The following is a 13893-nucleotide window of genomic DNA, read 5'->3' as shown; positions in this document are numbered from 1 at the left end:
GAGAAGCCCAGGAGGAGAGGGCAGGGCAAGAAAAAGGGGCCACATGGAAAAAGGGCATAAACCAACTCTACAAGCTCCCCCAAAACCCACTGTGGTCACTAGAAAAAATGATTTAACTGATGGGATATGGATGAGGCCTGGGGCAAGCTGAGTATCGGCAGCTTCCCCTCCTCACATTACCCCAGGGACACGATGGAGAAGTCAAGCACATTCCAGCCATTTCGGAGGTAGGCGTCTGTATGGAAAAGAAACCCGTAGGCAATTATCTTGAGCATCGCCTCAATGGCAAAGAAGATCAGGAAGGCGATTTCAATCTTCTCCTGGGGATTGCAAAGAGAAGCAGGAGAGGACACACTGTTAGTGCAGACTGCCACCTCCCCTGTATCACCACTCAGCGCAGCTGCACCTGGCAGGTCTCTGGATCTGCCCCTGCTACCAATGCTGTGATCTCCCACGCACACTAGGAAGCACCTTGGCTGTCCCAAGCAGAGTGGGATGGCACACTGAGCCACCACATGCTACTCTCTGGCCTGTGGCATGTTCCCTTGCATCCCTCCAAAAACAAGCTGCCAGGAACAGGCTTCTGGGCTAAAGATGCAAGTTCTTATGAAATACATCAGCAGATCCACCATTTCCTAGCCCAGTGCCCAAAGGTGCCTTGTCCAGGGCATTGCACATCTCCAGTTCCCCTCCCAACTACCCTATCCTCCTATCCCTGCATGGCCTTCCTTCCACAGCCTGCACTGCTTCCCTCTCCTCATCTTCTGTGTCTGAGGAGAGGGCTTGCTAGGTCTTTCCTGGAGACGCTGTGCAGTCCCCATGGGGTGAGCTGGCCACATTGTGGCTTCCCTTGGGCCCCAGGCTCCCAAGGGAAGTGAGGCCCTATCTAATGCCACAAATCTGCATGGCATACATGCCTGGCAGAGTGAGCTGACAGAGAGAAACTGACCCAGCAAATGTCTCATCAAGTCCTCTGCCGGGGGTCTGAATGGCAGATTAGGTGAACCCTGTCTAAAAATGTTTTTTTTCCTGCTCTTCCTGCTTGCCGGGTAAATTCCTCCCAAATAGACCCCCTGCACCAATATGTCCCTCCCCACCCCTGCGGGCACTGAAGAATGGGGCATGGCATGTCTCCCTCTGGGAGAAGAGACACCCCATGACTCCACGGGGCAGAGATGCTGTACCTGCTCCCACACTGGGTCTGGTGCCCAACTGCATGGGCTCAGCACAGCCCTCAGCAGCTGCAGAGCCCAAAATAGCTTGCCTTTACTTGGGTGTAGCTGTCTGTGCCCACTTGGCTCTGTCTGTCACTCTGATCACTGCCCTTGCTGCTGATGGCTGTTTCCAGACTGGGATTAAAATGCCTTTGAAGCAGACAGATGGATGAAAGTATTTATATTTCTGGCTTTCCATATCCCCTCTCCTCCATCTGCACCCCAGGGATCAGCAATTGCTGAAGGATGGGTGTTTTCCCTGCTTGTCACAAAAATGTCACTCTGGGACCAAACCTGCATGTAATTCTCCATTGGGGAAGGCCTGCAGCGCTCAACCTAGTGAAAACACACAATACACTGTACACCTTCCTCCCAGGTTCCTTCTGGCTTGTCAAACCTAAAATGCTGTCCATTTGAGAAACCAGGGCCAGGGAACAGACAGCAACATTGCTTGTTCAATCACCATGTCCAGAAGTAGTGAACATGCCAAGTGTCACAGAGTCACAGAATCACAGAATGGTTGAGGTTGGAAGGGACCTCTGGAGATCATCTTGTCCAACCCACCTGCTCAAGCACAGACACCTGGAGCACATTGCCCAGGACACTGTCCAGACAGCTTTGAATATCTCCAAGGACAGAAGCTCCACAACCTCTCTGGGCAACCTGTTCCAGTGCTCTGTCACCCTCACAGTAAAGAAGTTTTTCCTCATATTCAGACGGAACTTCCCCTGTTTCAGTTTGTGCCTGTTGCCTCTTGTCCTGCCACTGGGCACCACTGAAAAGAGTCTGGCCCCATCCTCTTGACACCCTCCCTTTAGATATTTGTATACATTGATAAGATCCCCTCTCAGTCTTCTCTTCTGCAGGCTGAACAGGCCCAGCTCTCTCAGCCTTTCCTCATAAGAGCGATGCTCCAGTTCCCTAATCATCTTTGTAGCCCTCCACTGGACTCGCTCCAGTAGCTCCATGTCTCTCTTGTCCTGGGGAGCCCAGAATTGGACACAGTACTCCAGATGTGGCCTCCCCAGGGCTGAGGAGAGGGGGAGGATCACCTCCCTCGACCTGCTGGCAACACTCTTCTTAATGCACTGCAGGATACCATTGGCCACAAGGGCACATTGCTGGCTAACGGTCAGCCTGGTCTCCACCAGCACTCCCAGGTCCTTCTCCACAGAACTTCTTTCCAGCAGGTCAACCCCCAACCTGTCCTGGTGCATGGGGGCAGATTAGGTGAACCCTGTCATCCTATCACTGTCATATATACAAGTGCCAGCTCCTTGTTGGATCTGAGGGCAAGAGACTCTGAGCAGAGACCTGTGATTACTGCAATTACTGGTGCTACCAGGGCTGGGTCACCAAGGTTTTAGCTGAGGCAACTCAACACAGCTTGCCTCCCCTGCTTCAGAAGGGTGGATACTACCAGTGAGAATACTGCTCCCCTGACCCCTCCAAACCATTCCCAGCCGCCTGCCCTCTTCCATGACCTCGAGTTCCACTCCTGCCCCTGCAACATCAGCATTCTCATGCCCCTCCAGCCTCTCTACCACAATCATGCCCCACTCCCCTTTCCCCTCATGTCCTTGACCCTCCTCACCTCCACTATCCCATGCTGCCTTTGCAACCTGGCTGAGTGGTAGACCTTACTGTGGCTGGATCAGTTATGTGCACCAAGGAACTGACAAGGATGCATGTGTGGACTATTCGTGCCAGGACATACAGGGCAGGTAGCTTTCCCACCATAAGGGTTTTCTCCAGGGACTCGCAGCAACCATGCCTTGCAAAATACAGAGTAGCTTTGTATCTTTCTCCTCTTCCCCTGAATGTAGCTGGGACAAGCCCAAAAGATTTGAAATAGAAAAGGGGATAGAACTGCTAATAAACAGATGGGCACACAGTTACGGCAGTCTCATAGATTCCCCTTCCTTTGGAAACCAAGATAAAAATGATGGAGGACACTGGGAGCAGAGGAAGCCTCCTGCAAATGCAGTGGGAAACTCCACACATGGGAAGGTCACAGTGGAAGGCCAGGCAGGCCTTGGGAGTTGCCACAAGGTATGTCTGGGGAGAAACCTTGGGAGAAACATTTCCAAACAGCTCCTGAAATGCTGCTTATAATAGCCTTTATCAGAGCATGGGGAGTGCTTGGGAAGGGGAGCTGTGAAGGGAAGAATCCAAGGCTGGGAGCAGATGGTCAGCAAGGTCCCTTCAGAGCCCAACTTTGCTGTGCCACGGGGGACCATGGGCATCCTGCATGATAGAGTTAGGTTTGGAAGTTGCTGTATTTGAAACAGCATTCAGGTTGAATGGTCATTGCTTGCCTGCCAAACTGGAGGGCAAGGGCTATGCACCAGCACTGGGCAGCAGAAGTCATAACTGGGATAAGTGCAAAGGGGAGGTGAAATCCTCTGGCCAACTCTGTCTGCAGGGGAAGGAGCTTGAAAAGAAGCAATCTTGTGATGACAGGGTTGTATATAATCAGGCTCCCTGGGTGGCCAAGCATGCAGTAAGATCAGAGGGGCCTGCATCAGCTTCCTCCCCAAAACTCTGGGCTGATCCACCAAGGCTGCCAGGACTGGCAAAACACAAGTTGGTCAGGATGCCAGGCCCTTAACAGCTACAGCCCACAGTGAAGGAGAGAAGTGATGCACATGCAGCTGCTTCTTTATGTGCATCCCTTGGGCTCCTGGATAAAGAGCAACAGCAGTTCCTAAAATCTCATGCACTGAGGCTGTGCATGGAGATGTGCAAGTGCGTGGTCTATTCTCACAGCTATTACAGGACCCCAAGACTTCAAGGGTGACCCCAAACTCTAGGGAAGATGCTTGTAACCAGGACCTTCCTGCAGCAAGTGACCCATGCTAGTCCCAGGGTACAGACACCTGGGCAGCAGGCACTCGTTCTCAGAAACAGGCACTGCATTGAGGATCACTGCTCAAGAATTGCTCGGGTCAGCTTCCTAAACTTTGCTGTTTTCAATGCTACTGGAGATGACCTGGAGGATCTGAGACACACTTGGGCCTGGCAGATGTTACACAGGACCCACAAGAGACTCATGCCTTTCCAGAGGAGGACCTGAAGGCCAGGGACACCTAGGACAGGATTAGATGCCCTTATTTATGTGACTAAATTGTGCCCTGGGCTGTATTCATGCTTCAGAGTCTTAAAACACAGGGGTCCCCATGGCTGAGACACAACCTAATGCAGCCCAAAATGGTGGGATTTTTGGAAACATATTCCCCTATACTAAACATTAGTTCTGCTTAAACAAAAAGCCATTTTATGTGTTACTAACAGAGTGCCTTCTGCACAGCTTGAATTCCAGTTCTGCTCTGTTTACCAAGCACCATACTCTATTTGGTATGCTTACACAGCACACAGGATTCAGCTCAACTACTTTTAGCTGCTCTGATGTGGAGGGCTCTATCTGAGCAGTCACCCTTGGGTCCCATTAGCGGGGAGAAATAGGTACTTTAAGTGTCCGAAGTGTGTCAAGCAACATTCATAATCTTATTATGACATCAACTGCCCTAGGAGACAAATCCCACTCTAAATTTGCCTTTATTTTTCCACTGACTATAAACAGAGTCAAACCACCACCTCACATGCAGACACCTGTATTTTCTCCCAGAATAACCTGCCATGCTAAACATACATTTCTGAAGTTGGATCACACAGGTCTCCTAGAGCAAGACTGCTAATGGAAGACAAATAGTTTGATTTGGAGCTCACTGACAATTTTGAAAATTCAAGTCAAAATGAAAATGAATGCTCTAAAATTCTGATTGAGTTGAAAAGTCAAAAATATTTCATCAGAGTTTAGGAAAAGATTTTGGATTTAATAGAATTAGATTTTGAAAAAATAGCATTACAAAACAAAAATGTTCTGGATTAGAAGAAATCCAGAAAAGATTAAAAGTGAAATATGTTGAAATTAAACAACTGTATTTCCTTCAGGATATGGGGAAATGGATTCATAGAACATTTATGGGTCACTGAATGTACATTTTTCACCCCCTAAAATGAGTTTTGGTTCACAAAGTTTGCATGAGACTCTAATTCTGCACCTAGTGCAAATTCTGTCTGCAGATCCTTCTCAGGTGGTCCTGGAAAGGCAGAGCCATGAGCATGACTGCTCTTGAGCTTGGAAAACCTCCATGGGCAATACAGGGCAAGTGTCATCACTGCTCTGACTCAGTTTCCCCCATACTTTTTGCCTCATCATCTATTTCAAGGACAAGTTTGGGGGACAGGGAGTTTCAGGTGGACATAGAGTTTAGTAAAGTGGTCTCATCTCTGCTGGAACCACTAGCAAATTCTGCAGTACGAGGAGTAATAATCATCAGCACCTTTCAGGTTTTCTTCCTTCCTTGGAGAAGAGGGAATATGCTGGTCTTCAGAGAAACAGAATCCTCTCCTAGGAGGATCAGGTGATGAAGAGAGGCAATTAAAAAAGTGACAGGGAGAGACTAAACATATTGCAGCATGTGTCCCTACTGCGGGAAGAAAAGCCTCCAATGGGCCTTTGTTCCATTATCTCCTTGTGTGGAGCATAGCCCATTACCCAAGATAACGAGAGTCCAGCTCAGCTCTTACATGGTCTTGTTCATATGAAGTCACCAGAATACAAAGAAAAAGGGATGTGCTAAGCAGGGCTGAAAGAACAGAGCCCTGGGTCTGCAAGGTTCCTGATACAATGAGCTGTTGGCATAGCAACAGGCTGAAAAATCCTGAAGTAGGATGTAATATAAATAACATGATATACAATAAACATAAATAATTCAAATTTCATTTACAGATGAAATAACCCAATACATGCCTGTCTGCCTGCTCATTAGTGGAAAAAGCTGCCAGACCTTCTCGGGCACTGCTAATCTAGCATTCCTACCTGGGAGCACTGTGAGACAGGCTGCCATGCCATCTCCTGTCATGCAGCACTGCCACAACATGCTGCTGGACTTTCTCTGCCTCTGTCCTTGCAGGCCTCCTGGTCTCAGCCAAACCTCATGCCAGCAGGGAGCCCCCATCCCTGCTGTCCCCACCTCCTGTTTTCCATGCTTGATCTGTCCCTGTTTTGCTTTGCTTCTCTTATCTTTTGGCTGAGACAACTGCAATTTTCAAATCCTGCTATGCCCCTATGGCCAGGGAATCAAAGCAAAACCAGCGTCTTAAGCTTAACTCTGCCCTGATCTTGCCAGGCCTCAGAGAAACTGGTCACACTGTGTGGCTGAACAAAGACCCCAGGAATTTTCTCTGTGGGGGTATTTGTCATTATCCTCCTGTGTGGATCTGTCTTGATTCTGTTTTTAAAAGAAACAATAATACATTGGTAACAGCGGCCCCTTTATCCTCTTATTCCAAGCAAATAAGAAGTAAGCATTACTTTAATGCCATTGAAAGGCTGTTGAGAAGGAAAGAGCCAAAAGCAGCTAAAGGAATTAAATATTGCTCAAATAAAATCCTTATTTTGCATTTTATATTTCAAATCCTTTGAGTGCTTTAATATTTTCGCTGCAGAGTCTCTAAGGAACAGGCAAAAATGAGAGAGAGAGTTTTTAAGTAACAAGGTGCCAGCAATACTTGCCCACAACACCCTCCACAACACTGAGAAGTCCTAAAATCAGCAAGAGAGAACATTTTACTAAAACAAAATGCATTTGGATATTTTGATTCACTACCCAAACTTAGACACTCAGTAGAAGTCAATGTAGATTGAACCACAAAAGAGATTTGAAGAGGAAAAAGTGGTGGTGAACCAAAAATGATGCAAACTGTTGATTTGTATCACACAAAAACATCTTATTCCAGGCAAAATGTAGTGTCTGGAATAAACTGGAATAACTGATTGCAATGGAATGACCTCTCTGCTTAACAGGTTCCGCCCCCCCCCACTACCATTTAAAAGAATGTCCCAAAATTAAAAGACAGTTTTGAAATGAAAGGTCAGAAAGTTTTGTGCCAAAAAATGCTGAAACAAAACATTTCAGCCTTTCAGGAACAGGATGTTCCCTTTTGGAAGTGTCAGAATAAAAACTTGAGTGGATTTGCTCTTTTTTCAGCATTAATTCTTCCTCCCTCTGTATTTCACACACATCTGCTGGCTTCAATCTCAACCTGGGAGTGGTTTCAGCCCCTCTAAAAACCCATTTTGCAGTGGTTTCCCCATCACTGTGGACACTGCCTCTCTCTGACTTTGCAGCATCTCTTGCTGGACCTAAAAGGCCCCATTTCACCCTTCAGGGAAGCAGAAGTTTTTGGTACAGCTGATTCCACCATCACAGATATTACCACCACGTACCTATGGGGATTAAGGAATCCTTGTGCTATTAATCTGCAGTTTTACATCTCAGTGTCAAGACAATATATTTAAGTGATGAGGCAAAACTTTTCAGAGCTGCTGTGGTTGAGGAAGGGGCTGTGCCTTACCAGGCTGGAGTTTGCAACGTTGGTGTCATCCTCAGGCATGGGCAGGTAGATGGCCAGTGCCACACAGTTGGCAAAGATGGTCAGAAGGATGATGATCTCGAAGGGTCTGAGAGGAAGTATTAAGGAATGGAGACACAGGAAAGGAACTGAAAAACAAATACAGCCTATGTCCCTGTCCTGACCTGTCTTGGTGCATGTGGGGAAACCCTACAGGCTGTGGGGAAACCTTCCACTGGGGCAGGAAATCAGAGAGAACAGGCAGGCTTCATGCTCAACACATTCATACTTGTTTCCCTTCCTTGCGTTCCTGGGGATGGAGGGGATTTGGTAGTGATGGACCAGGATGAGACACAGGGTCTGGATATTTGGGGCATGGCTGCTGGAGAAAGGCAGCGTTGGCAAGGGATATATGGGGAGGGGAAACAAATTAAAAGGCTGCCTTTGGGGAATAACCAGGGCATGGGAAAGCTGGCAGTCTCCCCCTCATCATCCTTTGGTAGGTTGTCCGGATAGTTCAGGATCTTCTCCCAAAATGTAAGCACTTAGCCAAAACATCACCCTTTGGAGTGTGGTGGCCCTTGCTCCCTCTGCACTCAGTGGCATTAGGGAGACACTGCTGAGAGGCAGATTTCAGGTGAGCCGTGTCACTCCAGCTAGGAGGTACCTAGGGGCAAGGCAGCTCAGTCAGAGTCTCCTCTAGCAGAACATTCAGCTGCCATCCTACGCCCTGGAGTGCCCCAGTGTAGGCAGCACCATGGGCTGGGAATAACCAGGGCAGTCAGCCTGAGCTTTGTCCCCCTCTTTAAAAGAGGGTATTGTATTGACCAGGCCCTGTGGCATCTCCAAACAAATGGTCTGACCTGCTGTTCCCCCCGCAGTCCCTAGGATAGGCCCTTGGTCACAGCTGGGTTCCTTCTGCCTTCACTGCTTCTCTGGGCCATTGAAATCTCAAGGTCAAGCTCTAGCTATCATGTTCCTGAACCCCCAACAGAGCTCAAACTTTGGCCCCAGCACCCTGTATGGGGCAGGGCTCTCACCTCAGGGATCCCAAGTCTCTGTTCCTCCCAGCATGGTGCAAATCCACCCTGTGGTCTCCAGCGAGTGCAGCAGACGTGGTTGGACAGCTATCATCTTTTGCTGTCTCTCATTACTTGACTCTGCATAATTTAGTCACAGAATCACAGAATGGTTGAGGTTGGAAGGGACCTCTGGAGATCATCTAGTCCAACCCCGCGGCTCAAGCAGGGTCACCTAGAGCATGTTGCACAGGATCACGTCCAGGCGGGTTTTGAATATCTCCAGAGAAGGAGACTCCACAACCTCTCTGGGCAACCTGTTCCTTGAGTCCTTGCTCAAAGAGCCAGAGAGATCAGGACAAGCATAGCATACTTACCAACTGTGAGAAGAACTGGTTAGAAAGAGTAAGCAGCGCTCAGGATTGTTCAGAGCCCCTGACCCAAAGTATTTTGGAGTACTTTGACCACCAGAAACACCCTCATACATATGCAATGTTCTCCTATCCTTAGTGACTGATTAAACCCTGGAGCTGGTCACATCCAGGCCTTGCTGCAGAACTGAAGTGCTTCTGGGTCCTAGACTTGTGCTCTAGTCAATGCACCATGCAGCTGTGCTTGTGCCTAAAAGCAAAAGGGGTCTTTTCCATTCATCCAGTGGCCTTGTCTTGCCAGAAGATTTCATACTGGGTAGAGCATGGTGCAAAAAAGTACACCAAACAGTTTCCATCACAATGCTCATCCCAAACTTTCCTGACAAATAATGTTTCCTGATGAGTAAATCTCAGTTCTCCCTGATTCACTTGCCTTGTCTGCATCCATCAGTAGCACTGAAAACCACTGAAACCAGAAGCACATGTAGGAAATGAAAATGTTGGTTCAAGCGTCCATTCAGCCAGACCCATCTATAGTGTAAATCAACAAATAGCAATCAGCATATCCAGTAAATCAGCACATCTCCCCTGCAGCCCCTTCTCCTCACCAATGTCCTACCAGGCAACATTAAGAGCAAGAAGTTATGACCACAGCCAGTGCCTACTCCCACAAACTGTTTTGAGACATCTCTCATCCCCATTCCTACCTGTAACTACCAACCTGCCTGTTTCATCTCTTGCAAACTGATAAATCGCATCCATTGGGTACAGACACCTAAGTAGCACAAGACGGGATTTCTCAGCATTTCCATCTCATTTTGGGCAAACCCTCCAAAGGAGCACAGCTCCCAGGAACACCCTCTGTGGGAACATCTACAACTCAGCCAGGCAGACTGATACTGCTATAAAGCCCAGCACAGCCCTCAGAATTCAGTACCCCAGAGGGGGTCCCACAGCCATACTGACGCCTTCCCATGCCATGGTTAATCAAGTGACTATCTCAGTTTTCCAGCTCATTATGCTGAGGCCAGCCTTGGGCTGCACTGGCTATACTACTATCTAACCCAGAGTCATGGGGTGAGGGGCACTAAGGAATATTCTCTCCATCTCCATTTCAGTCTGCTGAGCTGACTGAGTGCTGCCAGTTGTGTCCTCCTGTGCTGGGCACAGTCAGGTTATTTTGCCTTTTCTGGATGCTTCTGGCCAACAAATTGTTGATACTTTAAAAACTAAAGTCAACTGGAAAAGCTGCACCCCTCTGTGTCCCAGATAGCACAGCACAGCCCAGGGGCTAGAGGCTTCCCTGCCTGCTCTGACAGGGTGAGATGAGCAGTCCACCTTGCCAGCACTCATTCGAGTTTCCATATAGTTGCGAGGATGCAGGGGTGTAGGGACCAATTCAGCATCATGGAGCAAGTTCGTGAAAGAGGAGCAAATGGAAAGAGGGGCAGGAATCATGGCCCATATCCTGCCCCAATAACCACTAAATTGCAGAAGTAAAAGAGCCTTTGCTTGTTCCTCTGCTCTGGTGAAAACAGCCACATACATATTTCCTCCTCCCCCTTGAAAGCAGAATTATCTTGCAATAGGAGGTGAAGCTAGGACCCAGTGCTCTCCTGGTATCAGTTTGCTGCCTGCAAGTCCCACATTGCCTGCCAGTGTTCATGAGCCTGGCACTGTCACTAGGTAGAAATGCAGCGGGACAATTCAGCTAGCCAACAGTCATGTACTGTCGCTGGGGCAGGGGGTCTCTGCCTCTTGTCACTGATAGCTCCAGAGACTCAAAACCCTCCTCATCCCCTTGCCCTGCAAATCTCAGTTCTGCTCCCTAGCAGCCTCCTGCCATTCAGCATCCGAGGGAACCAGCTTCAGCTTCACAGTGGGAATTAGGCACTCAGTGCCTTGTTCATGGTCCCCAGACTCCTACTCCTCACCCATCTGCCTTAAAGTCCTCCTGGCTACAAAATGACCTGGAATACCAGCACTCTCCAGCTGCCTGGAAAAGACCCTGTCCCAGCTCTGTGCCTCAGCTGTGTGCCTCTGACAGTGCAGATGCTGTGCAGTAGAGATGGGGTCAAGGAGCAGAGATGTGTAGCAGCACCCTGAACCCGTTCACCAGGTAACCCCACAGAGAATGGTCACGCTAATCTCCACTGGGCAGCTGGTCTCGCCTTGAAGTCCATAACAACTCACAGGAGCTGGAACAACCCCATCATGCCTTGCAAACCCTGATCCCTGAGTGAGGGGAGACAGGTGCATTGGTGTATAAATACAGCCAGGCACAAGAGTGGTGCCAGCGAAACCCAGTGCCCAGAATCATCCATCTCCCACAGGTCAGGACCACCTGCACCTCTGCTCTTCCTACCATCTACAGTCTATATCTTCCTGGTGAGAGATCTACCTCTTCCCTCCATGTCCCTTGCCCAGGTCCCCAGTGTGGGAAGGGCCCCCCTCCAGTGTGCTATGCAGTTGCTCTGGCCCATTAGTAAGAAGGTGTTTGAGCATGCTGGAAGATACACATATATACTATTTCCAGCTCTACCTCTGCCACTAGGGTCTATGAACAAGTTCTTTCTGTGCCCTGTGCCCATGTAAGACACAGACACAGCTCTGGGAAGGAAGTGCTTGCAGAACACCCCATTCCTCAGCCAAAGAGAAGGAGAAATGGCAAATTCCCCAATTTTGACTCTGCTCCCTCTCCTCAAAGGTCAGAGAGCCTCTTTGTGCCAGGTAGGAACAAGAGAGCTCAGATTCCATGCCCAGCAAAGCACTGCCAGGTGGTGTGAGCATGCTGTGAGTGTCTGCAAATGGGCAGCTCAGGCTTTGAGCAGGATGGCATTGCTGGTGGTGCTGGGGCATGGCTTTGGTGCCCCTGTAGCACCACGTATACCACAATGCAGGCAGTGCTTCCAACCAGCAAGGCCTGGCTCTGCAGCCCTAGGCACAGGAGGAAGGCTTACTCCAGTGGGGCAGGGCTGCCCAAGCTACCCCAGAGAGGAGACAACCCCAGACTGGGAGAACCCCATCAAGGCCAGAGACACCTAGATGCATTCAGCAACTGAAATGAGAAAAGTTGGGGTGCAAAGACTGGATTTGCTGGAAATGCCCAAATCCAATCAATTTCAGCTGAGCCCAAATGTTTTGTTGAAACCAAGTGAAATGTTTCCTCTCCCATTAAGGCAAAAATATCCTCTTCCCTTCCACAAAATACAAGTTGTATTTTAAACGAACTAGGCCATGTCTAATGGCCTAAAATTATCCCTGGATGGGTGGCAGAAACATGGCATTTTGGCACTTCCAAGATAAAACACTCCAGTCAAAGCATGGCCAACTAAAGAGCAACCATCCCAAACACATCCATAAGTTAAACCAGAGGCACACAGAGATACTGTCCCTCTAAACGGCTTCATCCATGAAAGCCTTCACCTGTGACAAAAATGGTGGGGAGGGAGGGGATAAGGAGATTGAGATGGTAATGGTGTCGGCAGGGATTTGGAGGATGTTGGCTAGCTGCCCATGGCAATGGCAGGAAGCAGCTGCAGGAGCAGACAAGATACACACACACAGCCACCCCAAGCAGTTCTTTGCAGTTTCCCTGCCCACCTCCCAAGCCCCTCTTCCCTTAGACTGTCCTGTCCTCCCAAGCTGCAACCTCAGCACTTGCTCCTCCACCCTGGCCCTCCTCTTCTGCTTGGCCCCATCCCCGCCCTGGGACAGGCCCTGCACCCCCTCCTCTGGCACCAAACACTCTCCTCTCCTGGCAGGCCATCTCCTGTTTCTCTTCAGCAGGGCTCCTACCAGCCACAGCCAACACAAAACATGTATATGCCCACATCCCTTGCCACCCAGGCCGTCCCCTCCTGTCCCCACAATACCTTGCTGAGGATCCCCCTGACCTGGTCTGCTCCTCAGCCCTGTCTTTCCCACTAGCCTATTTGTGCCCCCAGGTTGCACAGCCATCACCTTTGCCAATGCACCCTGCTGGGGCAGCCCAAGCCCTTCCTTGCCTTTCCTTGCTCCCTCACAGGCCCGATGAGACAGCCAGCACAAACAGCCCCACCACAGCATAAGCAGAGCCAGCTCATGGACTCAAAGTGTGCCGAGGACTTGACTGCCTAGCAGCCCCAAGGGGTCCTGCTTCAGCAAGCACTCCTCCTTAGCACTCATGCTCACAGGCATGCACACACAGGCGCTCCCAAGTCCACCCAGCCCAAAGGATACTTCCACTCCACGATGCTGATGCATGCCTTCCGCAGCGGGTTTTGCAGGGTTAAGCAGAACAGAGCCCTGGCTGGCCGGGGGGCTACTGGTGGCACTGGCTTCTTGGACTTCTCCTTCTGTTGCCTCTTCTTCACGTCATCTTGGGGAGAAGTAGGCTCCATGGTGTTTCTCCCCTAGCTGCCTCTTCCTGCCCCGCAGCCAAGCCCCCTTTCCCCAGATCCTGGCCTGCCAGAGCCCCTCTGGATCTTCCCTCCTGCTAAGCCCGTCCCCTCTGTGCACTGGGGGAGGTGGTGGGGGAGTGGGGACTGGAGGCTGCACTCGCATGCCCAAATGCACAGAGCATGAGTTTAAAATTAGACACTAGCCTGGCTCCCGGGTGCTGTCACAGCTCCTGAGGCAGCAAAAGGACTCCAGCAGCTGTTGCTTCTTTACTCAGCTTATCCTGAGACGGGTGAGTGCTTCACATGCCACTGAGCCAGGCGGGGGGTGGGGATGGGCAACCCAGAGTCAGGTGCACACCCTCCAAAGGAAAATTGCCCTCACCCTGGGTCACCTCTTTCCCCATCTCCCTTGGCCTTCCACGCCCGAGTGGGGAGGCTGGGCTGGCTGGGGGAAGGCATGTGGCCCCATTTGCTGAATTGCATTTCT

At 49.9% G+C, this 13893-nt stretch overlaps 1 protein-coding gene across 1 annotated transcript in view; it reads right to left on the bottom strand.

Moving 5' to 3' along the window:
• Positions 1-13491, bottom strand: part of LOC112961842 (voltage-dependent L-type calcium channel subunit alpha-1S-like) — a gene marked incomplete at its 3' end in the record, with an annotated part of 28872 nt that extends 15381 nt beyond the window's left edge. The window contains exons 1-3 of the mRNA XM_026057434.1: positions 13246-13491; positions 7638-7743; positions 181-320 (exon numbers count right to left, since the gene is read on the bottom strand). Coding sequence (XP_025913219.1) covers positions 181-320; positions 7638-7743; positions 13246-13406 — 407 coding nt within the window. The remainder of the gene's footprint in view (positions 1-180; positions 321-7637; positions 7744-13245) is intronic.
• Positions 13492-13893: the final 402 nt, after the last annotated feature.

This window comes from Apteryx rowi, unplaced genomic scaffold (genome assembly GCF_003343035.1).
Source record: "Apteryx rowi isolate R43461 unplaced genomic scaffold, aptRow1 scaffold_1395, whole genome shotgun sequence".
Classification (NCBI taxonomy): Eukaryota; Metazoa; Chordata; class Aves; order Apterygiformes; family Apterygidae; genus Apteryx; species Apteryx rowi.
This window is presented reverse-complemented; position numbering and strand designations above follow the sequence as displayed.